At 44.2% G+C, this 27,806-nt stretch overlaps 1 protein-coding gene across 1 annotated transcript in view; it reads left to right on the forward strand.

Annotated features, from left to right (window-relative positions):
• The window catches only part of RFX4 (regulatory factor X4), a 134,497-nt gene that overhangs the window by 62,369 nt on the left and 44,322 nt on the right, over positions 1-27,806 (forward strand). Inside the window, 5 exon segments of the mRNA XM_056800637.1 lie at positions 5,996-6,057; positions 10,364-10,577; positions 14,456-14,533; positions 19,604-19,767; positions 25,641-25,790. Of these exon segments, the coding sequence (XP_056656615.1) occupies positions 5,996-6,057; positions 10,364-10,577; positions 14,456-14,533; positions 19,604-19,767; positions 25,641-25,790 (668 nt within the window).

Below are 27,806 nucleotides of genomic sequence, written 5' to 3' on the forward strand. Positions count from 1 at the left end.
TAGGCAGGCTTCATTGAGCCCACACAAAACAAGAAAGGGAGAACTGCCTAGCTGTCTGCTCATTTATCAAATGGCCAGGCTGGACTCTCACAGCCCCACAAAGGCGCTGAGCTGTTTGCTGAGTTTGGCCCTCACTTCTGGAATGACACCACTGTGTTTGGGGGCCTGAAACCAAAGTACCATGGGCTTTCGGAACCAGAGACAAGTCTGTGAGCCGGGGAGCAGGAGGGGTACCATTTTAGGAGACGCTCTTATTAATCATGAAATAAAAAATAAAGTTCATTTTCCATAGCCTTTTTTGTTGTTGTTGTCATCACTTGGAAGGAGGAGGAGCTGACTGACTGGGACACAACTCTCTCTTTCGCTCTGGGAGGAAAAGTCTTGACCTCCACTGGGCCAGAATTTCATGCAGATGGCTCTTTTCCTCTCCTCCCCCCAACTATAAAGGACAAACTTCCTGACTTTGGAATTTTTATTTAAAATTAGCTGTCCTCTGTAGTTTCTTTCTTTCTTTCTTTTTCCTGCCCTCTGTAGTTTTTTTTTTTCCTGATGGGCACAAACCCCATAAGATTGTACGTTTAGGGCTGAAAGGGACCTCAGAAAAGATCTACCCATTTTATGGATGAGGATTTTATGACACAGATGGGGCAGTGGTTTGCCATAGATCACATAGCTAATAAATTTCAGAGGCAGGATTTGAACCCCAAACTTTTGACTATAAATTCAGAACCCCCAAATCCCTGACTACAAATCTGTACTTCTCATAAAGCTGAGGTATGTGTTCTAGAGAGGAGAGTGCGATCAATTGACTCAAAGAGCCTGATTCTCTGGATTTACTCAATAGATGGTGTCTGAAAGGGTAGCTAGGTGGTATAGTGGATAGAGCTCCAGTTATGGAGTTGGGAGTACCTGGGTTCAAATCTGACTTCAGACACTTCCTAACTGTGTGATTCTGGTTGAGTCACTTAACCCTAATAACCTATCCCAGGCCCCTCTGTCTCAGAGTTGTGAATAAGACGGAAAGTAAGGGTTAAAAAAAAAAGATGGTATCTGAGGTCCCTGAGATATTTGATCCCAGTTAATGGCCCTTCTAGTTCAAAATTGACTATCTTGTGAGCCTATGATTTATCCTATAGCCTTCCAGAAAGCTATCCTAGATGGCTTCAGAGGCCATTGTTGTTACTGGTGTGTGTGTCCGCATGTGTGTATGTGTTGTGTTGTATTATTTCTTCCCACATATGGTAGCAGTTCATTAATTTGGATCCTGCCAATTCGGCATTTGATCTCTTATTCTCACTTTATGGTCATAGAATCATAGATCATAGAACCATAGATTTAAACATGGGGTACCCATCTAACTCCCTCATTTTACAGATGAGGAAACTGAGGCACAAGGAGGGAAACTGACATGCCCTAGGCTAAGACGTGGGCACATTGTTCTTGAAGAATATGAGAGAATTCATAAACTCATAGGATAAAAATTTTTGAGTTAGAAAGGACATTAGCTGAGATTATGAATCTATAGCTGAAAGGGATCATCTCGTCTACCTCCTTCATTTTACTGATGGGGAAACTGAGGCCCATGGAGATAAAAGGGACTTTTCCAAGGGCACATGCTTGCATTCTTGAATCTATGAGATCATCGGTTGAGTATTCTCTCCCTCCAAGAGTGCAGATCACACCCTATCCTCAACCTCACTCTATGTTATTCTTGCCCATGACTTCCCAAAAGTCCTCCATAGAGGGCTGGTCCAGTGCCCTGGAGACCTTCCCTCAATGGGTGGCCACCTCTTATTTCTTGCTCTTGGCCCAGCTACTTTTCCAGACCCATATTTCCTGGGCAACAACTTATTAACATTTCTCACTAATAAGTTATTATTGGTGATATGTTGCAGCTGTGCCCACCATGGCACTCTTCATTGCTCTTTGGTGATTCAACATACATCCATGGATACCTCTAGTGCCTGGCACATAGGCATCATTCTCTTTACCCTCCCTTTGAGTGAAGTGTATTCTCAAAACATAAATAGAAAGATAAGCATTTATTAAACACAGTCTAGGTGCCAGGCATAGACTTAAACTCTGAGTATACAAAGTCAAGCAAGCTCGCCCTCAAGGAATTTTTATATTCTCATGGAAGCAAGATGACAAATAAAGAAGGGCTAGCAAGGGATGATAGGGTGTGTGAAAGTTTGCCAATCTGAGTGCAAGGTAGTCCCAGGGACATGGCCTTAAGATTGCACTGTATAGGAAATGGAGAATCTTGGCCACACATCTTTGCCAGACATAGAATAATAAAAACAACCTATTAAATAAGTTAGAAATAACCAAAAAGGCACAGGAATTCTCTCCCTGCTATACCTCTCTCAATCTCTCATCATAGACTTTGGCTCCTTAGTCCCATTGGTTTAATGAAGGGAGGAGATGATGGAGTTTTTCCACTGCTCTATCCATCTACAGGTCATGGATAACTCATCCTGAAGGCATCATAAACTCCCCTTTCCCAACTCTGCATCCACCCTGTCTTTGCTTTTTAATTAAATATTTTCATTATTATCTTTAATTTTTAATCTCACCTTCATTTCCAAATTTATCTCTTCCATTGACCCAATTCAGAAAGCCATTCCTTAGGAGAGAATAAAAAAGGAAGAGAAAGCAGCAAATCAGCAAAATTGACTAACCTAGCAACTGTATATGACAATGTAGTACATGCAGTGTTCCACATCCATGATTCCCCACCTCTAAAGTGAAGGCAGGGAGGCGCTCTCTCATTCGAAATTATTTTCCAAGAAGTTATTGCTGGAGTTTAATTGGTCCAGTTTGGGGGAACATCTGGGGGTTCAAATCGAAGTTAATTTTCCCCAGACTGAGCTGTTAGTGTGGTAATCTCATGGCTCTTACTGGTATTTGAAATACTTTGGAAGATGTAAAGGACTGGACAAATGCTGGGGCTTGGACTGGCTACTGAGAGCTGATTCTTGGATTTTCAGTGGGGCCTCAGAAATCAGCAAATGCTACAGATCGGGGTTTGCTTGATTGCTTCGTTGATTGTCCAGGCTAATTAAGAAAGTGATGGAGAAAACATTAATAATGCAGAGTAAGTTTAAAAGTGTGCATTGTGCACTTTCTTTTGTCTGGAGAGCAGCTTTTTAAGTCTTCGCCAGTACTTCCCTAAATTTATTATTATTATTATTAGGATTGAGATTCTCCCTGATAAAGGCTGAATTCGTAGGTCTAGGTCCAGATACTGCAAAGTCCAAAGGGACAGATTCTGACTGGTTCATCCCAATTGTAAAAATCTCATGGGTCAAAGGTGCTGCAGCTTCTCATTCTAGTTCTCTGCTAAATCTGGGCTCCCCTGTCCCTTTCAGTGCTCCGCCTTCACACTGCACTATGTCAGCACCCAACAGTCTAGTGCCTGGCACCTGGGAGGCCCTTCGATACTTGGGGATTATTTGAGCAAGCACCAGTTGGGGAGGGAGAGAATTTCAATATGCTGTTTTTCCTTGAGGAAGAAGATCTGTATCCAAAGAAAGGGCTAATAGTGACAGCTCCCACTTTCCGCAGTGCTGGGATATTTACAAAGCTCCTTCTTTAGGACACCTTTATCAAGGAGGTAGTGCCAGCATTATCTCCACTTTTAGTTGAGGAAACTGAGGCTCTGCAAGGTTGAGGAAAGCCCAGGAGAAGGGAAAGAAAGCTGGGAGTGAATGCCAGAGACCTGAGACTGAATGACTGGTCTACTAATTACTACTCCTGTCTATTTGAGGCAAGTCACCGGGAGTCTTCACTGCTCAGAAGACTTTATCCATGAAATGAGATTTGAAATAGAAGTTCTCCAAGCATCTCTGCCCCCCTCATCCCCTGACCCTCTGCTCTGTGCAAGGTCCCCTGGCAGTAAGTGTCAGAGCCAGGATAGGGGCTTGAGAAGCAGCCCAAGGAAAGGATAGTCATAGAAACTGAGCTGGGGAAAGAGGCATCCCAGAGAACAGAGAAGGCAAGGCATGGGCACCTGGAAACCCTGGACTCCTGGTGGTGCCTTCAACGTTGGGAGTCTGCTATTAGCTCCCAAGGGGAAAGGCTGCAAGTAGCCCCAGGAGGGGAGGTTGAGGGAAAGGGGCTGATAGTGGCTCCTCTGGGTCTTTTCTTCCTTTCTGCCTTAAATAATGACCTTTGATACTTAGGCTACAAGCGGTGAGATCAGATCGCCAACACCAGAAATGACTTTGATTGGCTAATTTGGCTAATACCTTTCAAATGTGCTACTCATGCATGAATACTTCTTGTCCACCTCATATGTGCCCAATCTGCCTCCCTTAATCTTTCCTGGTCTCTTTCTATGGTTACCCTTGGTAGAAATGGATGTTGGAGTCTCAGGGAAGCAGAAGGTTCCCAGGCATCATCTGCCAAAGTGCTGGGTTCTTTCCCATGTTCCCTTCCTCTCTTTCTCCATGGCCACCTCCCTAGTGCAAGCCCTTAATAAGACTTCTCTGCACTTGGCTGGAGTCTTCCAACAGGTCTTCCCATCCCCATGCTCTTCCCCTGAAATCCATCCAGATTTATGCTCTGACTCTCCCCCTTTTTTTTTTACCTAAATCTTTGAATTCATTGGTCAAGGCAACTCTCGGCGTGGAGATTTCCTCTCCCAATTCACCTACTCTGGGCCTGGGAATCAGAGACCTGAGGTTCTCACGCTCAGCAAGCCCAAAACTCTTTTTCTAGCAGTCATAAGATATTTTCATTTCTAATGTGGGAAATACCAATCGATACAATCCACATAAGCAAAAGCCCTTTGGGAGGCGGGTCTACAGGGATGTCTAAAATCCTAAAGGGGTCTCAAAGTCAAAAAAGTTGAGAACCATTGATTGACTTCATTGTGTGCTTTGCATACATATAGGCAAGCCCAGGTAAGGCATGTATGGAAACATACACATACATGGAAAGACATGGAAAGGTTGTGGATCTATATGACACACGTGCACACATGTGTATGTGTGTACACAATAACCATGTGTAGACATATTTGTATGCACATATAGTATAAATATATACACATATACAGCCACAGACACACATATATGTATATGGATACACATATAGTCATCTCTCTATATATAAAATACACATGCATGCATCCATAAGTACCATGTATATGTATATAGGTACATATATACATATAAGCAAAATGGTATCTATATATGTATATCTAAAACATACATATATACACAAGTAATTATATATATACATATTAACCTGTATACAGATGCACATCCATAAGCATGTATATCATATGTACACACTACACATATAGGTATGCATGGATGTATACATATATGCACCCAATATACACATGTGCATAAACACATGCACATGTGCCCATAAGCACACATTTATATATACATGTGTACTATTCAAATGTGAACACATGTATACATAATACACATGTATATACATGCTGTAAGTATACAGTATATATGTGTAAAACATACTAATAGATATCATATATGTATGTGTACATGCATATATCCATAAAGCACACATGTGTGTAATGTGTATACATAGAAATACAGGAGCATATGGATATTTATGGATATATACATATATGCACAATACACACACAAACAATACACATAGCCATAAGCAAATGTGTGTATATGCACACACCAATGGGTATTTATATGTGAATACGACATATATGCAACATGTATATTTGCATGTGCACATGCCCAAGAGCAACCCATTTGTAGAGGTACACATATACACAAGATATCCACACATATATGGTGTATATAAAAAATATATATATATACACACACACACACCTATGTCCATAAAATGCACATATGTAGGTATCCATATACATATACATATAGACATTCACACATCCATAAGCAATGCTTTGTGTGTCTATAGACACATACACATTCATGTATACATGTATAAGTGTGCTTTCTCCATGTTCAAATGGATGACTAGTTGATGTCTTGGTTTTCAGATCATAAGACAACAGTTTCCACAGTTAACGACAAGAAGACTCGGAACTCGAGGCCAGTCAAAGTAAGTACCCTAAGTTATTCGAGTTCAATAGATTTCCATCTAACAGGTATCTCTCACACACTTACTCAGGATGTAACACTGTCCTGGGCACCATAGAGAAAGCTTTGCCTGGTGTTTTGTTGGTAAAAACCTCCTTAATGGGGGATGTGGCAGCTCTTATGCAGATTGGCTCCTTCTCTGAAATGGAGCATCGTCCAAGAGTTGCCTGGTGCAAAGAGACACTGAGGAACTCACCCAGGCTCACCCAGCCAGTGTGTGTCCTAGGGAAGACTGGAACTCAGGTCATCCTGGTTCCAAACCCAGACCTCTTCTCAGCATTGAGGGTAAGAAGACCCCCAAGGAGGTGTTTGGGAGAAGAGCCATTCATCTCCTCAATGTTGAAACTATATCACAGGGAACTAAATCTAGAAGACCCATCTGAAGCTGACTAATTTAATCCCCTTGTTTTATAAAGGAGGAAACTGAGACCAATAGAGAAATCCTATTCAGTGTCACATGACTAATTAGTGGACAGAATCAGGACTTAAACCAAGACCTAGAACCAGACCTGGAATGGCAAGGACCCAGAAGTCATCCAGACCATTCTCTTCATTTTATATTTAACCCTTTACCTTCCATCTTAGAATTGATACTGTTATTTGCACCAAGGTAGAAGAGTGGTGAGGGTTAGGCAATGGAGGTTAAGTGTCTGAGGCCAGTTTTGAACCCAAGACCCCCCATGTGTAGATGTGGATTTCTATCTGCTGAGTCACCTAGTGACCACCACTCCCCCCATTTTACAGACGAGGAAGCTAGAGAGGTAGTAAGTAAACCATGAATCCAGATTCCCTGGCTCTGGTAATTCCCCCCACAATTTGGAAGTCCTCCAGGAATCATCCTTAAAGCCTAGAATCAGAGTGCCTCTGAGTTGGAAAGGATGTGAGAAGTCATCTCTAGTTACTACAGAATGAAGGAGCCGGGAAGGTTGGCTGGACAGTGGAGGGGAGCAAAGCACCCCATCCTGTAAAGCAAAGGAAGCTTGCCCTGTGCCTGCTGGCAGGGTACTTTGCCCTCAGAGCCATAGGCTGGACAGCTGGCTGTATCTGCTTTCAAAGTCCTATGTGATCAGCACTGAGAATTCTCTTGGCAGCACCTCTGTGTGAGGTGATAAATTCAGCAAGGAGGACAGTCAGTCAATCAGTGAGCACTGAGCAGGCGTCTCCTTGGGGTCTGGCACTGTCCTGAAGGCTGCTGTTGAAAGATCTCTTCTCAGACCTGCACTTTGGAGGGTGCTGCAAACTTGTAGATGGAAACTCTCGACCGATTTCCATGGTCCTGGGAGAATATGGCTCTCCCGGTTAGATGAGTGGCCAATGGAATGAATGTGGGAGCAGCTTGAGGGAGAAGGCTTAGTAGGGCAGCGTGACCTCCAAAGGATAAGTCATATGTGATTTGGTCTTACCCTAATCAAGACAGGGACCACTGACAGGGTACCAGCAATTGCCAGAAATCTTGATGAGGGCACCAGGCTCTCTCACCCTTGCCCAGCCTTTGGAAGCAAACCAGCCCAGCCTTCTGAGCTGGTATTTCTACACTGGCCTTTATACCATGGGGCTGGCTACACTGACAGGAGGGAGACCTCTGTGTGCAGAGCAGTAAAGCCCGAGGGAGTCTGGGGACCTGGGTGGCCCTCCCTGGGGGTCTACTTTCTTGTTCTTATATAGTCATTTCTTTTTTAGAAAATCCCTTCCTTACTTTCTGTCTTGATAACAACTCTAAGATAGAAGGGGATTAAGTGACTTGTCCAGGGTCACACAGCTAGGAAGCATCTGAGGCTGGATTAGAACCCACTGCCTCCCAATTTAGGTCTGGCACTCTATTTCAATACAATTCTATTCAACAAGCTTTTGAGGGGCAGCCCTTACCACTCTTCTGCCTGGAAACCAATAACAGTACTCATTCTAATCCAGAAGGCAAGGGTTAAAAACCAAACCCAAACCATTTTCTGTAGGTATCTAGTTTGCATAAGGCACTGTCCTAGGTGCTGGGACGCCAAGGGCAAAGGAAACACACTTCTTGACCTCCTATAGGCTCCCTTGAGGAGAATTTCCCGCAGTGGGATGTTCTGCAGGCTGATGGCGATCCCGAGGCACAATGGACAGGAAAGAGCCCAGCACGGGTGATGCTACGGTCTCAAAAACACTTTCTCTGCCCTTCTCTGTCCTCTCCAATGTCCCTCCACCAGAGCCTGAGGGGCTCTTTGCAGCCTGACCACAGGAGACTCTAATATCTGGCTTGGAAAGTCCTACCGTCAGTCCAGCCTCAAGAAGACTCCATTGAGTGCCTGCTGTTTGGAAGGCCGAGTGCAGAGGCAGCAACGTGATGGTCCCTGCCCTCGGCTGCCTTAAACGCAGGAGGGTCTTTTCCATGGGCCACAATGAGCCTCTGGCCATTATTTTATCCAGCTTCCTCCCATGTAATAAGAGCAGTTCCTATCATCCCTCTTATTAGTATTCAACTGGAGAGAACGAAACCCAAAAGGGAAGGTGAGTCTCTCCATGAAGGTCTCCAAAGCAATCACTGGCAGAGAGGCTGGGGACCAGCTCCTTAGACCTGGGAGAAACTTCAGCTAAGAGACTCGACTTCCCTGTCCTGGCGTTGGCCGAGTGCAGTGAAAAGTCAAGGCCCTTTGGTCTGCTTGCCCAGCCCGACTTCTTGGGTATGCTGGACAGAGAACAGACCCCTCCAGGCCCTCCGCCATGTTCCATGTCATGCCCCCTCTCTAGGCTCAGGCTTCGGCCGAATGTCCAGTGGCAAGGCCATTACCAAACCCCTTTCAAATGGAGAACGATAGGACATCAGAGCCAGGAAGGATCTCAGGGACCCCCTAGCCCTGTCCCCTCATTTCATAGGTAAGGAAACAGAGGTATTCAGAAGAGACACATCTGCCTGCCGCTCATAGATGAATAGCGGAGAGAGCCCGGGCTAGAACCGTGGACTCCTCGCTCCTGGCGTAGTGGAAACAGCACAGGCTCTGGAGTCAGAAGACCTGGATTCAAACTTACCACCTGGGGGATTCGGGGCCTCAATTTCCTCATCTGTAAGGAGGTTGGATGAGAGGGTCTCTTCCAGCTTATTTTAAATATGACTCCTAAAGAATGGTACATATTGGCTCCCCAAATGTGCAAGATAAGTCACATGAAAACTACTTAGCAAGCCTGCTCCTCCTGTCTGACTGGGAAGGCCTGCTATAAGTCTGGGCTATCTGGTCAACAAGCCATGGAAGATGGCCAGCCAGGTACCAATGGGAAATGTCCATGCCCACATCCTATGGTAGCAGAGATTCAATTCTCAGGGTAACTCAGTGTATGGAGAGCCAGACCTAGAGATGGGAGGTCCTGGGTTCAAATCTGGCCTCCTGGGCAAGTCACTTGACCCCCATTGCCTAGCCCTTACCACTCTTCTGCCTTGGAACCAATACATGGTATTGATTCTAAGGTAGGAGGTAAGGGCTTTAAAAAAAAAGATTCAATTTTCACTTTTTTCTCCTTGAGATGCTATTTGGGGGAACAGCTAAGTAGCACAATGGATAGAGCACCAGATCTGGAGTCAGGAGGACCTGGGTTCAAATCTATCCTCAGGCACTTTCTAGCTGTGTGACCCTGGGCTAGTCACTTACCCCCTATTGCCTAGTTACTTAACCCTGACTGCTTAGCTCTTGATGCTCTTTTGTCTTAGAGTTGATACTAAGATAGATAGTGAGGTTGGGAAAAGAAGCTAGTTGGGTTATTTTTTCCTAGCATTATTTACAACTGGGAACGGAGCTGAGAGCTGGAAAACCTTCAATACATTACATTAACTGACCCCAAATGTCCTGAACCATGTTCCAACCAACTTGCTTCACATTACCTAGGACCCTAGATCTAGGGCTGGGAGAGGGCTAGGAGATCATTTGGCCCAAGCCCCTCATGTCATAGATAAGGAAACTGAGACCCAGAGAAGACATAGGATCCTAATTTTGAGACTGGAAGGAGCCTCAAAGGTCATATGATAGTAGAACCTTTTATTTGACAAAACAGGAAACTGAAACCAAAAAAATTAAGTGTCTCACCCAAAGGTATTATGGACACATCTGGATTTGAACTCAGGTCCTTAAATTACAAATTCAACCCTTTTTTTCCTGCACTATTTTCAACTCATTTCAATTTAGCAAGTATTTGTTAAGTGTCTGCTGTGTGCTCAGGTGAACTCTGCTGCAGTGGCTGCCCACAAGGAGATTAAGTCGGTTTGATGTTGGAATACTTGAATTCTTGCTTCTATGTTCCAGGTACCACTACTATGGCATTGCTGTGAAAGAAAGCTCTCAGTATTATGATGTGATGTATTCAAAGAAAGGAGCTGCTTGGGTCAGCGAGTCAGGGAAGAAAGAAGTGAGCAAGCAGACAGTGGCATACTCCCCCAGGTCCAAGCTGGGCACCTTGCTGCCTGAGTTCCCCAACGTCAAGGACCTGAATCTGCCTGCCAGTCTGCCAGAGGAGAAGGTGGGTAACCATATTGGAATATTTCTCTGTCTTTCCCTCTCTATTTCTTTCCTTATTTTCCTCTTCTCTGTGTGTCTTTGTGTCTCTCTGTACATCTATGTCTCCATTTCTCTGTCTTTCCTCATCCCTCTCTTTGTCTCTTCTATTTTTCTTTCTTTCTTTGCATCTCTATTCTTTGTCTCTTCTTCTGTTTCTCCTCCTGTTTCTCTCTCTGTCTCTCACTGTGTTTCTCTCTCTCCTTCCTTTCCTCCTTTCTCCCTCTGTCTTTTTGTGTCTCCATCATCTCTATTTCTCTTTCTTTCCTCTTCCCTCTCTCTGTCTCTTTTATATCTCTATCTCTGTCTCTACTTTTTGTCTCTTCTTCCTTTTCTCTTCCTTCTGTCTCTGACTGTGTGTTTCTCTCTCTCTTCTTTCCTCATCTCTTTCTCAGTCTCTGTTTCTCTTTTCCCCCTCCCTCTTTTCTATTTTTCTCTTCTTCCTTTCCTCTCTTTCTTTCTCTGTGTCTCTGTGCATCTGTCTCTCTGTCTCCATCTGCTTCTCTGTCTCTCTTTCCCTTCCTCCCTCCCTTATGCCTCATTGCAAAAGAGTCCATTTAAACTCTAACTGCTGTCTGATGACCACAAAAGGTCAAAGAGTACCATTCCATGTGGGAAGGACCCAGTGCATCAGACATGCTTTTCAACAAATCTACATATACCAAGCATCTATTATATTACAAGACCCTGCAAAGACATTTTAGGAACTGATGATACAGTGAAGACAAAGACCCAATCCCTGCCCTTGAGGGATTTACGATTTAGAAGGAGGAATCTGGGTCTAGAGGCCTAGAGATGGGAGGTCCTGGATTCAAATCTAGCCTCAGACACTTCCTAGCTGGGTGACCCTGGGCAAGTCACTTAACCCCCATTGGCTAGCCCTTACTACTCTTCTGCCTTGGAAGCAATAAACAGTACTAATTCTAAGACTGAAGGTAACGGTTAAAAAAAATAGGAGGAGGAGAAAAATAAAGAAGTCTTTGACATGCAACCTAGTACTGGCTGAGGACTCACTGGGCTGTCTCCCCAGACCACTTCCCATGAGACTATGAGCTTTGGAATTTCCCCCCAAAGATCTAGGCAACAGGAACTGCATCAGGGAGAGAACTCTGGGATGGTCATTTCCCAAAGCTTGGGGGAGCTGAGAAACACGCAAACAAGCATCCAGAGATGAGGTGGTGACATACTCAAATGTGTAGGATAGAAAGTAGAGGTGAGAGCTCATAGTGGTCCCAAGTCCCTCCAGAGTTGCTTTTCCCTTTTGAAGGGGGGGGGGCACGGCAAAGGGATTGCTAGGCAGTGTGGTAACTAGTTTAGAACCCATGTATGGACTAGATAATGCAGTAGATACCTTCAGGAATAAACTCTCCATTTCTGTGATCAAGCCCATCTCCTTAGGGAAGCAGTATCTCCAGCTGCTCCTAAAGTAGAACAATTCCAATTTCTGCAGTGCTTTAATCTTCACTATGCTTTTTCCTCACAAAAATATGTACAAGGTCAAAAGCATAGGTCATCCATACTGGCTCTACAGTCAGAGTCCCTGGGTTCAAATTCTGCCTCTGATGCTTCCTCCTTGTATGACTGTAGACAAATCACTTAACTTCCCTGGACCTCAGTTTCCTCAGGTATAAAATGAGGGAATGAAATTGGAAAAGGTCCCTTCCAGCTTGAGATCTCTGATTCCCATTCTATGGATAAGGAAGCTGGCATGAAGGAAGGCTCATTTGTCTGGTTAATAAATGCCAGAGCTGGGATCCAAACCCAGGTCCCACCAGACCCCAAATCCAGTGATCTTTCTACAACATCCTTGTAAGCTGGATGTAAAATGCTGGGTCTTGCAGCACTTTTTAAAGGAAATAAGGGGTGCAAATCTGGATTCAGACACTTCCTAGCTGCATGGCCTTAGGCAAGTCCATTGCCTCTCCTTTACCATTCTTCTGTCTTGAAACCAATACATGGTATTGATTTTGGGATGGAAGGTAAGGGTCAAAAAACAAACAAACACCAAAGTGTTCTGCAACTGATCACCCTTTTGGTTTTCCAAGTTTCAGCCTCTAGTTCTAAAATCTGGGAAGAAGCCAGAGGGGGTGCTGAAGACCACAGTAGTGTGCATAATGATTCAAAAGCTAGCCTTGGAGGCAGGCAAGCTCTGCCTTTGGAACCTTCAGCCAATCATTGGATTTTTCAATGTCCCAAAAAATCTTAATCATCTGTCTCTGTCTGTCTCCTATCTTCATCTCTGTCTCTGTCTCTCCTTTCTCTGTCTCTCTGTCTCCCTCTGTCTCCCTCTGTCTCTCTCTGTCTCTCTCTCTCTGTCTCTCTCTCTCTCTCCCTGTCTCTCTCTCTCTGTCTCTCTCTCTCTCTCTCTCTCTCTCTCTCTCTCTCTCTCTCTCTCTCTGTCTCTCTCTCTCTCTCTGTCTCTCTCTCTTTCTCTCTCTCTCTTGCTGTCTCCCTCTCCCCTAATATCAATTCTAAGACAGGAGAGTGATAAGGGCTAGGCAATCTAAGTTAAGTGACTTGCACTGAGTCTTATATCTAGGAAGTATCTAAGGTCACATTCGAACCCAGAACCTCTCATCTCCAGGACTGGCACTGTATGCATGCACTGTGCTACTTAGCTGCCCCCCCTTCAGACAATCTCTTGTAGAGCAGGTGCATTTCTTCATTCAGAGGTCCGCTATCAATGAAATCACAATTTGACTTTTAAAAGACTCTAGAAATCACAGATGATTCTTGGGTTGATTTATCCCGGTTAAGCTCTATTTCTAAAAATCAACTTCTCTGTGATATCACTGTGTTCATTGCTCATTTTGCAGAATTTAGGAGACAGTTTTTTAATCATCCCCCCCAGGGATACAGCTTCATTTAGTAGGAATAGCTGACAAGAAATTGGGAGATCAGGAAAAATAATCTGAGATTTTAAAAAATTTTAATTTAAAAAAATTTTAAATTTAAATTTAAAAATTCTAATTAAAATTTTTTTAATTAAAAAAAATTTTACCACCAACTAGTCCAAGTTCCTGATTTTCCAAAGAAGGAAACTATTTCCCAAGGATAGGAAGGGACCTTCCCAACCTAGGAAGGTTCTTAGGTCCGATTTTGACCCTGGACCTCCCATCTCTAGGTCTGGCTCTCCATCCACTGAGCCACCCATTTTGTATTTTTTACAGTCTACATCACATCTTCACACAGATAATGAATGACCTGCAATCTATAGAGGGGAGTCAATAAGCTCTTTTTAAAAAGTCCAGACCTATGATTTCATTAGTGTAGGGAATTTCCAGTGGGAAATTCCTCCTTTGATGTAGACCAGAATCTCATCTGAAATTTATAAACCTAAAGAGTACCTGGAGCCCTGAAAAGAGATTTGCAAGTAGCCACACAGATGGCATGTGTCAGAGGGACCTGAGTTCAGCTCTTCCTGAATCCAGAGCCAGTCTTTTGTCTAGTGGGCCACACTCCTGTCCATGGCAGAGATTTTCATTCCCCCTCCCCATCCCAAAATGACCATTGGGAAATTTGTTTTAGTCTATTGTTTGAACATGTAGAGAAATCGCCCATTTGGGCCCCAGATCCTTGGGCTTCTGGAGCTCCTGATCTAAGAAGAAAATCTAAAAGCTGATCTCTGAGATCTGGGGAAAAGCAGATGCCTTCCGTTTATCAATGAAGAAATTGAATCTGGCCAAGGGTCCCACAGATGGTGTCTGTCTTCAACACCTACTTTTTGTCTTCACCTTTTCGTACCATCTGTCAGCCCAGGAGGAAGGAGGCTGTGCTTTCCAAAGGGGAATGGTCTGGGAGCTAAAAAAACCATCTAACAGCCACCTTGTGTTTGTGCCTCAGGTTTCGACCTTCATCATGATGTACAGAACCCATTGTCAGAGGATACTGGACACTGTAATAAGAGCCAACTTTGATGAGGTAGGTCCAGAAATGATCCAATCTTGTGTTGCAAGGCAATTTTATTCACTCAAAAAATAATAACAGACACTCAACAGTGGAGAGAGACTTGATGCATTTTAAGGGTACCTTCCTTTCTGTTACTTTCATTGGGGAACCCAGTTTTGGTCATAGTCAGAGGATCAAGAAGGGATGGTGGTGGTGTTGAATTGTTTCAATTGTGTCCTGCTCTCCGTGGCCCCATTTGGGGTTTTCTTGGCATAAATACTGGAATGATTTGCCATTTCTTTCTCCAGCCCATTTTAGAGATGAAGAACTAAGGTAAACAGGGGTTAAGTGAACTTGCCCAGGGTCATACATCTAGGAAGTATCTGATACCAGATTTGAACTCAGGTCTTCCTGACTCCAGACTTTGCACTCTATCCACTGTGCCGTCCAGCTTCCTTTAAGAAGTGGAGGGGTTTGTAACTAATATATCAAAATGCTTATTCATAGAGACAGAAAACAGGAGAAATGTTTGCCATATATAAGAACCCTCTTACTAGAGTATTCACTGGGAAAAGTTGGTGTTTTTTGGATTTGACTGGCCTAAACAAGGAGTAGAGCCTAGATAAGAGGGAGTTCTTATGAAGAGTGGTCTTACCACAATAGTAGACAAAATGGCGGTCTTTCATTTATAGGAACCTAAATTGAGAACTACAAGGGTCTTTAGAGGCCATGGAGTCCAACTTCTCATTTTATTGATGAAAACAGGGAGATCCATAAAAATGAAGGCTAAGGTCACACAGGGAGGAGGAAACAGGGCCAAAATTTGAATCCAACTCCTCTGACTCCCAAGACTGGCTCTTCCATATTACTTCCCCCATTTAAGTGTATTCACTAGATTATTCAAAGATCCCTTTGGGAATTCCAAAGTCCTTTGAACACTTTGTTATCAAGTAAGAGAATTCACCAGTCACTTACTGGATAACAAAGTGTTAACTCAAAATAGGCAAAGAGAATAAAGAATTCCTTTTCACACTGGAAAAATAACCCCTGAGACCAACCACTTCAGAGTGAAGGGAGAAGGGCAGCCAGGAGGATCAGTGGGTAGAGAGCCAGACCCTTCATCGCTGGGCAAGTCACTTCTTACCAATTGCTTATGCCTTGGAACCAGCACTTGGTAGACAGAAAGTGAGGGTTAAACATTTTTAAAAGAGTGAAGGGAGAGTTTTTCCAGCAGGTGAAGCATGGAATCCTTTTAGCCCACCTCCTCTGTGGGTTACACCTAGTCTTGGAGGGTGTCAGGGAGGAGGGGATGCTGGGCAATGAGAGGATGGAGCCTTCCCAGGGGTCTTTGTGCTTCTGGGGAAGCTTTGGGCTCTCACACTCAGTGGTGGGAAAAGGGACGCTACCCTGGAAAGAAACTTACATTCTTCTGAGGTCGGTGGGGCATTGTGTGGCCATCCTTGGCATCTTGTCCATCAGGGCCCACTGCTTTCCCAGCCCTTGTCTTTTTATTACCCACATTATCTTCCCTGAAATGGAATTCCCCCCCTTCAGGGGGCTTTTAGCCCAGGGGGGAGGTTTTCTTTAGACAGGAATGCCTTCACTTTTATGAGACCGGGTGTGTGTGGTTTCTTTGAGTTCCTCTGGAAGGATGTTTGGATGGCATTTCAGACAAGCATATTAAAATTTCCTTTGGGATAACAGAGGCTTTTCAATGCCAAGACTGAATCTCCTTTCGTTTTCCTGCCTTTTATTCTCTCTCCTTATATTAAAATATTGGCCCAATAGGACATAATGAGTTACTTTGTCTATTTGAAGATGGCACTACTGGGTCCAGGCCCGCCACGGGGTACCCCCTTCTCGAGGGAGTGAGCTCATCTGGCACCGTTAGGATAGGCAGTTTTAAACTGGATCTGACCACAGTTTCATGATTGCTTACCCTTCTGATTCCGGAGAGCGCTCAGTGAGGGCATGGGGGAAGCCTGAAGCTTTGACTCTGGACCAAGATAGACATCTGGCAGGAAGGAAGAGAGACCCAGATCCCAGCCCTCTAAGTTCTACAGCTGCCCAGCCTCTACTGGGTTGGGTTGGGTTGGGTTGGGTTGGGTTTTTTGTCCACGTTCACTCTCACCATAAGCTCTGCTCAATGCCTTCGAGAAGCTGGTCAGACCCAAGATTAACTAGCCAGCCCTCTTCTTGTGATCTGGTACCCTAAATTCTCTAGTAGATGGCTTGAGCTAGGAGGTTCAACTGGATACAGCCATTACCTCTATGCCTGGTTCCAAAGGGAGCCTTCCCTACTCAGTGGGGAAGTTGCTACCTCTAGAGTCATCAGGTCCTGGGTTTGAATCCCAGTTCTGCCACTTCCTTGACTCTGTGTCCTTGCACAAGTTCCTTTCTTTCTTTGAACCTCGGTTTCTTTCTCTGTAGAATAGTAGCTTTACAAATGGAAAGAACTCTAGGGTTTTTTTGAGTTAAACCATTTCATTTTACAGATGAAGGAAATTATTCTAGAAAAACAAGATGACTTGCCTAGGGTCACACAGCTAGAAAGTGTCTGAGGCTGGATTTGAATTCAGGTCTTCCTCATTCCAGTTTTCATCCTCTAAAATGAGGGCATTGGACTTGATGATCCCAGGAGAGGGAGAGATCTCTCTATCTGCCAAGCTAAGACAACAAAAGCCCTTTCCCTTTTCTATGCCCCATGGTGGCTCATTCTCCCTTCTCTGCTGTGCCTTTTACATCCTCAGCATGATCAAGAAGCTGAGAAGAATGAGCAGAGGAAGAAGATGAAGATGATAAGATCACCTTGCATTTGCCTTTTGTTTTGTTTTTTCAAAGTGCTTCAAGATCTCCTTTGAACCCTGTGACTTCTCTTAGGACAGGATAACCAGCACATTCATTCCCATTTAACATATGGATAAACAGAAGCCTAGAGAACCTGCCTAAAGTTACGGAGCAGCAAGGGAATCCCCATCAAAGAGTCTTTATGAGGAATCCCCTGACTCAGATCTGTGGCCCCAGAGGGAACTGGCACAAGACTAAGATGGTTTGGGGGTGGGCATAGAGTCAGAGAGACTTGCATCCAAATCCTACCCCAGATATTTTTCTAGCTGTGTGGGCCTTGGGTCAGTCACCTCACTTCTGTCTGCTTCAGTTTCCTCACATTTAAAATGGGAGCAATAATAGTATCTACATCACAGGGTTGTTGTGGGGACCGAATGATATAACATGTCAACATCTTTACGAATCACAAACCAAGCTATTTTTGTCATCATCGTCATCATCGACATCATCTCTGTAATACAGAGCAGTGCCACAGCAAGTTTTCTATTTTTAGTTTTAGTCTGTTCCGAGGCTTGAAACAAATTGATCCTTTTTCACCAGCCTGGGAAAAGTTATCCTGTACGGGCTCCTGGGATTCTGCCTTCCAGGACCCTCAGCCATCCCCTCCAGCTGAGGAGGCACCCATCGGGGTCCTTTCTCCACCCTACCTCAGTCATGTACTGGGAAGAATGTGGCCCCAGCTGGAGTTTGTGCCAGGGACAGAGCCTGGGGGGGGGGGATGAAGGGACTAGAAAAAACACTATTTACATGGCAAACTGGAACAGTGAAGATTGCTACATCGAGTATCCAAGGCTATGAATTCAAGTCCCAGGTCTGTTCCTTTGGACAAATTACCAGGTGCATCTGAACCTCAGGCTCTGCAAAACCAGAGGGTTGCTCCAGATGATGTCCCTTCCAGCCCTGGGTGATACTCTATCAGGAACAGTGCTCTCTTAAAAATCTCTTTCACAAGCATCGTCCTATTTGACTCTCAGAGTGGTCCAGTGAGATGGACAGATCATCTACTGTTTTCATTATGACTGTTTTGAAGAAGAGAAAACTGAGACCCAGAGAGACTAACTGATGTGCCCAGAATCATATAGGCAGTAAGCAGGACCACTAGGATGTGAGTTTAAATTTATCTGTTTCTTACTCAGTAGCAGTGGATAGAGTGCCTGGCTTAGAATCAGGAAGATTCATCTTCCTGAATTCAAATCCAGCCTCAGACACTTACTAGCTGTGTGACCCTGGGCAAGTCACTTAGCCCTGTTTGCCTCCATTTCTTCATCTGTAAAATGAGCTGGAGAAGGAAATGGCAAACCACTCCAGACACTAGCTGAGTGACCCTGAGCAAGTTACAACCTTGTTTGCCTCAGTTTCTTCATCTGTAAAATGAGCTGGAGAAGGAAACAGCAAACCACTCCAGAATCTTTGCCAAGAAAACCCCAAATGGGGTCCTGAAGAATCTGACATGACCCAAATAACCAAAATGAACAACACTTAGATGCTGCTAGAGGGTGCCAGAGTGCACAGAATGTTGAGTTTGGAATCAGGAAGACTTACTTTTATGAGTTCAAATCCTTCATCAGACTTTACTAGCTGTGTGACCCTGGACAAGTCACTTATTTATTATCACAACAAACTGTTTGCCTTGGTTTCCTCATTGTAAAATGGGGGTAATAATATCCTCTACCTCCATGAGGATCAAATAAGACAATAATTATAAGGTGCTTTAGCGCAGTGCCTGGCACATAAGAAATGCTTAATAAAATATTAGCTGTTAGTGCTAGTTATTACCGGTCTGACTCTGGGCAGGTTACTTTCCCTCAGTTTCCCCATCTGTAAAATTAGTGAATCCAACTAGTTGGCCTCCGAGGTCCTTTCCAGCTTAGGATCTACATGCCTAAGGCCCTATGCGACCCAATAATTCCCCCAAGCCTCCCTTCACCCCCTAATCAATGACTTTCTTGTGTGTCCTAATTAGTTCATCTGTTAAACCAATCCATGACAAAGAATGCTAATGAGGTTAATGTGTTAGCCCTGGCAGGTAACATTTACATTTTAAGAGAGTCCTCCCGCAGAGACAAAGGCTTCCCACTAAGGGTAACCCCAAGATGGGGATTCTGGGCAGCAGGGAGGGGGGCAGCTTGCTCCCAGGCTCCCCCCCTCCCCCCCAGGCTCTTTAGCCTGGGTGGAGCTCCGACCACGCCAGCCCCAGGTCCGTTCCTGGCTAACCAGCTGTTTGGTTTTGTTTCTGGCTGCTTTGGGCTACTGCAGGTTCAAAGTTTTCTTCTGCACTTTTGGCAAGGAATGCCCCCCCACATGCTGCCTGTGCTCGGATCCTCCACAGTGGTCAACATCGTCGGCGTTTGTGACTCGATACTGTACAAGGCGATTTCTGGAGTGCTTATGCCCACCGTGCTCCAAGCATTGCCGGACAGGTTAGTATGCCTGGCTCGCAGCGGGGACTGGGGGACAGCTAGTGAATGAATGAATGAACGGACTGGCGAACGGAAACCCCCAAGCTGAGTGCCAGAGAGGCCATCTGCGGCTGCGGCGGCGGCTGCGGCTGTGGGCGTGCCCCGGAAGGCGTACCTGTAGCCATTGTGCTGCCTCTATCTCAGGTACCAGCGGCGCCCCTGAGCCCCACGCCCTGTCCATCTATCTGCTATCTATCTGGGGGTCCTGGATGACTCGAATGAATCAGCCACACTAGCACGTGAAGGGTGGGCTGGGGGAGCTTTTCCTTCTTGTCCCGACTCCCCATGAGATCAAGCGAGAGGCCGCTGAGCAACGGCAAGAGCTTGTGCCGAGTGCTGGTCCCGATGGGCCATCCGGATTGCCTGGCATGTCTTCAGGGGGTCTGTTGAGAGGATGAGATGGACGTGGCAGGGCAGGACCTCTCTAGAGGGCTGAGTTTCTTCCCTGAAGCCCTTTCCTTACCCTCCCAATTAGTAACGATTATCTTCCCCCCCCCCCCCAACACTGTGTTGCTAAGTCTGCTACACTTTATTTGATTTTCTTTTTTTAAACCCTCCCTTTCTGTCTTAGAAACAACTATTAAGATAGAAAGGCAAGGGTTAGGCAAATGTGACTTGCCCTGAGTCCCACAGCTAGGAAGTGCCTGAGGAGAGATTTGAACTCAAGATCTCCCAGCTCCAGGCCTGGCTCTCTGTCTACTGTCAACTATCTGCCCTGGCTAAGTGATTTTTAAAAAGGTATGAACAAATAATCCTCAAATGAAAAATTACAAGCTATGCAATCATTTATTGTTCTAAATGACTAATTCTCAGATGAAAGTAAGGGGAAGAAGGAGGAAGAGAAGGAAGAGGAAGGAGGAGGAAAAGAAGAACAAGAAGAAGAACAAGAAGAACAAGAACAAGAACAAGAAGAACAAGAACAAGAAGAAGAACAAGAAGAAAAAGAACAAGAACAACAAGAAGAACAACAACAACAACAACAACAAGAAGAACAAGAACAACAAGAAGAAGAAGAAAGGAAGATTGGTATCTCAATTCTTGTTGATTGATAAGTTGAAAGTTTCAGGTCTGACATTTAACTTAACAAAAATAACTTTGGATACCTTAAGCTGTCTGTTGGTTCATCTGTCAAATGAATGGGGAAGCTGGGTTGACTTTGATGATCTAACACCCAGAGAATACAGCCCTAAAATTCTATGACTAGGGCTGTCTCGTGTTATGATGCTTACTCTAGTAGAGGAGACAAGACATGGGTTGATAAAAGGCCAAATGTAGAGAGGGTGGGGATTCTGTTCAATTCTAGGAACCATGTATTTAGGAGTAAATTAATAAGGCAGAGAGCACTGAGAAGGAAGCAGCTAAGCTTGTGCCCACCTTTGAGCCCATCTCACATGAAAGTCACTTGAAGGAACTGGAATTATTTAGACTGGAGTTGAGAAGACTGGGAAGGCTACATAGTAGCTGTCATCAGTGATCTGAAGGATTGTTTGTTATATGGGAGAAGGATTCTCTTGTTTCACTTCCCTCCAGAGAACAGAACTTGGGAAAAATGGGAGGAGGGGAGTGATACAGAGGGGAAAAAAAATCTAGGCTTGATATAAGGAAAAACTTCTAAACAATTAGAATTCTCTGGAGTGGAATGGGTTCATTGATTGTACTTCTCCTTCCTCGAGGTCTTGAAGTTGAGGCTGGCTCATCATTTGCTGGCTATCTTTTATTGTAGATTCTTGTTCAGATACAGATTGGATTAAGTGGCTGCTGACCTACTTTCCATCTGGGACAGGGTTAGCATCAGCTACATCCATGATAGCACCTATGAGCTCTCTCATTTTCCTTGGGGCACATCAGCATCAGAAGTCAAGATATCCTGACAGCCAAAGGTCAGAGGACCATGCCAAGTGCCAGTTGGGACAAACAACAATGGCAAGAGGAAGAATTGCCTTGGACTATCCAGCCAGCAGAGCAAATATGGGCCCATATCTCAGAAAGGAGGTCTAGATAGAAAATATTTATGTTAGAATCACACACAAAGAACTCCTAGTTGAAACTCTGGGAGTGAATACAAGTCCACAAATACTTTGGAAGCATTTGCTATGTGCCAGGTGTCATATTTAACCAAAGAAGACAACAGAGAGAGAAGAATACCATGAAGACAATTTGGGGCAGTACCTGGGTAGAGCCAAGGAAAAACCAGTAAAAGGGAGACAAATGATATGGTCAGAGAAATAGAAGAAGATATTGTTATGCATAGCAAAGTTGTAAGGGCAGTTAGGTGGCTCAGGGATAGAGTGCTGGAACTAGAGTCAGAAAGACCTAAGTTCAAATCCAGCCATAGACACTTACTAGCTGTGTGATCCTGGGCATGTCATTTAACTGTTTGCCTCTCAGTTTCCTCATCTATAAAATGGGCTGAGAAGGAAATGGCAAACCACTCCAGTAACTTTGCTAAGAAAATCCTAAATGGGGTCATAAAGACTCAGATATGACTGAAACAACTGAAGAGCAAATAATCAAAGTGGAAGAGGAATTTCAAGAAGGGAATAGTCTATTAATTAGCTTAGTTAGTGCCTACTATGTGCCAGGCATTATGCTAAGAGCTGGGTAACCATCATTATCACAGAGCAGAAATAGAAAGATGAAGAGAAGAGATCACTGGGTTTTACAGCCTGGTCATTGATGATCTTTAAAAACTTGGCATAGACTATAAGCTTCTAGAGGGCAGAGCTTAGGGGATGTTCCCTCTGCATCCCCAAAGTACAGGCAGGCCCTCAATAACTGTATGTGGAGCTATTGCCCTGAATGAACCTAGCTCTTCCTTGGCCCTCAGCTCAGTAACTCCGGTACCCATCTGGTATTTGAAGTGAAAATAGCCCCAGAGAAGCAGCTGGGTGGCTCAGTGGATAGAGAGTCAGGTCTGGAGACAGGAGGATCCTGGTTTAAATCTGGCCTCAGATACTTCTAGCTGTGTGACCCTGGACAAGTCACTTAATTCCAATTACCTGGCCCTTGCCACTCTTCTACCTTGGACTCAATAAATGGTATTGTTCTAAAGTGGAAGGTAAAGAGTATTGTTTTTTTTTTTTAATTTTTAAAAGAGCCCCAATCTGGCATTGGTCCATTAGCTGAGCCACACTTGTGCTCCTCCTGAAAGTTTGGCATACTTAAGTAGGAGGCCACAGAACAAAAGGCCTCCCAGCAAGCTTTGGAGGTATGGGAACCACTGCTTTTTATAAAAAGCCAACAGGGCTATGGGAAACCCACTGCAAACCCAACAGGCAATCCTCTCTGCTGGTGATCTTGTGCTCCTGGCCAAAGCCTCGCCCTCCATACTGAGGCTGGGATGGATGCCTCATAGGCATAAAATGTTATTCAAAGGAACTGAAAAGGAAACTTTCCCAAGATTGCTCTAGTGGCCACAGGGGGTCTTGCTTACTGTCATTTCCATAGCTTTTGACCCACAGAGGTGAACAGTGGGCAGAGGCTTAGAAAAGAGCCCTCTCCCAGGAGCTAAGCTAGGGCAGCTGTTCTGCTCCCTGGAAGAGTGCGCCTTTGGAGTCTGGACTCCTGTCCATGAGCTTGGGATATTTCCCCTCCAACTTTATAACTGCTATATGAGTCAGAAAAGTTGTGCTAGTGTATAAAATCCACATCAGATGCTTGCAATCTCAGGCAGAGGGATGGCCAGGGAGAGGGAGAATTTGGTTCTTAGATATGAATATGCTTGGGATACTACAGGTTCAATTTCAGAATTTAGATTAAAATTGTTTTTATAATTTTGTAATTGAGGAAAAAATAAAATGTATGAAAAATAAATAAAATTAGGAAACTTTAAAGAAGAAAAAGAAAGAAAGAAAGAAAGAAAGAAAGAAAGAAAGAAAGAAAGAAAGAAAGAAAGAAAGAAAGAAAGAAAGAAAGAAAGAAAGAAAGAAAGGAAGGAAGGAAGGAAGGAAGGAAGGAAGGAAGGAAGGAAGGAAGGAAGGAAGGAAGGAAGGAAGGAAGGAAGGAAGGAAGGAAGGAAGGAAGGAAGAGGAAAAAAGAAAGAAAAGAGAGGAAGGAAGCAAGCAAGGAGAAAGAAGGAAGGATGGAAGAAAGAAAGCAAGAAAGGAAGGACGAAAGCAAGAAAAAGAAAGTTATGCTAGTTACCAAGAAATGAGATCCTTTCTATCTATCCTTGAGATGTGCTATGAGACAGGACCCTTCTAGGGATCATCCTGCATGTTCAACAGATATTCAGGGATCTATTTTTTTTTAATATTGAGCCATAGGATAGGCTTTCCCATCTGATGGTTTAGCACAGTACCTGGCACACAGTAAGTGGTTGATAAATGCTTGGTAATTTGATAGTCTATAAGGAAGGGCTTAAACAAAAGAAGGATTGTCCTCTATTCCTGTTTAGCTAGATGGAAAGGATACATACAGCCTGGTACAGTAGAAAGAGAACAAACGTAAAGTCACAGGACCTGAGTTCAAATCCTAACTCTATTTACCATTGTATATGATCTTGGACATATCATGGAACCACTCAAGATTTTAGTTTTCTCATTTACAAAATGAGAGGATCAGACCTACTGGCCTTTAATGTCCTTTTGAACTCCAGATTTGGGACCCTAAAAGTGACTCCTTTTCTAGTTTACACTGACTGAGCTCTGGTTGCACACAGTATAAAGTATATAAATGAGGGGCAGCTAGGTGGTTCAGCAGATAGAGCACCAGGCCTGGAGTTAGAAGGACTTGGTTCAAATATGGTCACAGATGCCTCTTAGCTGTGTGTCCCTGAGTAAGTCACTTACCCCCATTGGCTAGCCCTTACCACTCTTGTTCCTTGGAACCAATACACAGTATTGATCCTAAGTTAGAAGGTGAGAGTTTTTCCCCATTAAAATTTTTTTTATTTAATAATTAACTTAGACTATTTTCCCATGGTTACATGATTCATGTTCTTTCCCTCCCCTCCCCTCTTCTCCTTCCCGTAGCCGATGTGCAGTTCTACTGGGTTTTACATGTGTCATTGATCAAAACCTATTTCCATATTATTAATAAGGTAAAAGTTTTAAGAAAAAAATAATAAAAGTGCCATATGAATGTGAGTTGTTGTCATGATTGCTATCTGCTGTCTGTCCCTCTAGTATGACAATGTATGGTTTGGGATGGGTGGCTCCAAGGTTTTCCCGATGGATGATTAAGGGCGACTCAGAGCCTTAGTTCTCTTATCTTCAAAATGGCACTGATAATGCTTGAGCAGCCTATCTCACAGAGTTCTTGGGGGGGGGGGGATGAAGGCATTCATTATAGAAACAGAAATTTCTGCCACTTTAGTGAACTAAATCCTGACAGCCTTGGGCTTCTCCCTTTGAATGCCCAGTTTGGGTAGGAAATTCAGTTCAATAAACACTTATTAAGACCCTACTGTGTGCCAGGTACTACTATGTGGGGACAGAAAAAGAGGCAAAAGACAGCCCTTGCCCTCCAGGATCTTACAATCTCATGGGTTTGGGTAAAGACACAAATATATACAAAGCAAGCTCTTTACTGGATAAATGGGAAATATTGGCCAGAGGGAAGGCACTGGACTGAGGAGGGGTTGGGGAAAGCTTCCTGTAGGAGGTGGGATTTGAGGTGGGACTTAGAGGACGCCAAAGATTCTCTTTGCCCCTGCTGGACAATGAATGGTGGCCCCTTTAAGACAGTCAGCTGGGTTTTCTTCTCGGTTACCTCCTGACTCCTGCGCGTAAAAGGCCAAACTGGAATGGGAGGGAAGCTTTGGTGAGGCGTTAGCAGGGAGTGACTCTCAGAACCACGTGCTGATGCCATAAATGGTCCTCTCCTCTTTCCAGCTTAACTCAGGTGATCCGAAAGTTTGCCAAACAGCTGGATGAGTGGCTCAAGGTCGCCCTTCATGATCTCCCGGAAAACTTGCGAAACATCAAGTTCGAACGTAAGTTATTGGGAGGGCCCGGAAATGGAGGCGGTGGTGGAAGGGGACAGCTCCATCACTAAGTACCTGCCTGATCTCCTGAAAAGGTTTTACCGCCCTCATTCTCCGCTGCGGTTCCGGGATCAAAGGCGTGAGTTCAAATCTCACCTCTGAGATACAACTTGCGGGACCCCGAGGATGCGATTTGATCGCTGTGGGCCTCAGTTTCCCCCATGGTAAAATGAGATAGTTGTACTGAATGGCCTTTGAGATGTCTTCCCAGCTCTAGAATCACTTGAGTTCTACCATTCTCTCCTATTTCATTCTTTTTTTTTTAATCCTTACCTTTCCGGAGAAAGAACTTTTGGAGTTAGATGGATGTGGATCTAAGCAGACTCTTTCACATCTGTGTATCTCTGGTTTTATTAGGGGGTTTTGGTTACGTGTGGGCATGCTCTTATAACAGTGACCAAAACGGAGGTGTATTTTGCATGATAATAAAAAATCAGTAAATTAATAAAGCAAAACCCTTACCTTCTGTCTTAGAACTGTGCTGGTTCCAAGTCAGAAGAGCCGGGAGAGCTAGGCAATTAGGATTGAGCAATTGCCACATCTAGGAAGTGTCTGAGGTCAGATTTGAACCCAGGCCCACCTGGCTCTCTATTCAATGAGCCACCTAGCTGTGTCCTCTATCCTGTTTCTTGGCCTGACTAATGAGAAACTCAAATGATGGCATTTATTTGAAGCTCAGGGCCATAAATCTTGCTTCCTCCCCCCCATCTCCATTCACCCACCAGAATCTCTGTAATAGATGGATTGTTTTCCGTCCAGATGGGCCTTTTTCCCTCCTACTTTTGAGAAGACTCAGAGCCCCTTAATTTGTTGATATTAAACAAATATTCACATGATTTTAAGCAAAACAAAGTTTTCCCCTAAAAAAAAAAAAGTCCTGCACAATTTGAATACAGCTCACCATTCTTGCTCCAAATAAATGCCAGAATGGAAAATGAAGGAGATCAAATTACCCTCTCTCCACAGGCAAAGGGGAGCCTTTCAAACATGCTTTTAGAGCTAGCTGCCTGCGGTGCCCAACACCTATTGATGAAGCCGGCTTTCTTTCAGGGGTCTCAACTTCTTTCTTTTCATGAGCACTGGATTCCACATCACAAAGTTAAAGAAAAAAAGTAATTAAGGAGAAGGATTAACAATTGATCAGCCTGGAAAATTAGAAGTTGGTAGGGTGGGGGAGGGCATTATTGTTTTTTTTTTCCTCTCTCTCTCTCTCTTTTTGTCTGGGGAGCTGGCTTTGGACACCAATTAGAATAATCCCAGGAACATTTTTGCTTATTTATTTACTGATTCAAAGAGTAATCGGAATAGTGGTCCTGTTCACATTCCAATTACCTAGACAATGCCAAACTGAGGAGAGTCTGGGATGTGGATGGTGGCTCCAGATTTGGTACCTGTCGGTTCATGAAGAAAGCAATTATCCCCAGAGACTCTTGGAATGAACTTTAGAAAATGTGTGTCATAAATGGAAAGAGCCGGGTTACCTCCCCTTCCAGAGGCCCAGGGGGAGTAAGGACCTGGTGGGGGGCAAAGATAGGTTGGCTATTTCCATCGAGCTTTCTGTTATGAAATGCTGTGCTTCTGGAACTTGAGAACCCCAACAACTTGAGCTCAGTTCATGCAAGGATCATATTGTGATTATGTGGGTCTATTTTCGTCATGTGGAACAATATGCATATTGCCAAAATATTAGTATTAACGAGCTTGTCTGGCACCTATGGCCACCACAGATAGAGCACTGATGACTGCTTCCAGCACTCTCTGCTTCCCCATGTATTTTCTTTAGGCTATCCCAGGTTTAAAGCTGATTTTTGGTCATTATCCAATCAAAACCAGAGCTCCTGAGCCTCCACCAATGGGGCTCTCTTACCTGCCAAGGAGTGGACCATTTGTTCAAAGCAAAAACATTTAATTAAATATGGGAGCACTTTCCTTCAGGTCAGCATCACCTGAATATATTCACTTTGATGCTAAAAAACCCACTTCCATGTTATAGCAAAACCAAATCCAAATCAGA

The sequence above is a fragment of the Monodelphis domestica genome, chromosome 5, assembly GCF_027887165.1.
Source record: "Monodelphis domestica isolate mMonDom1 chromosome 5, mMonDom1.pri, whole genome shotgun sequence".
Lineage (NCBI taxonomy): Eukaryota > Metazoa > Chordata > Mammalia > Didelphimorphia > Didelphidae > Monodelphis > Monodelphis domestica.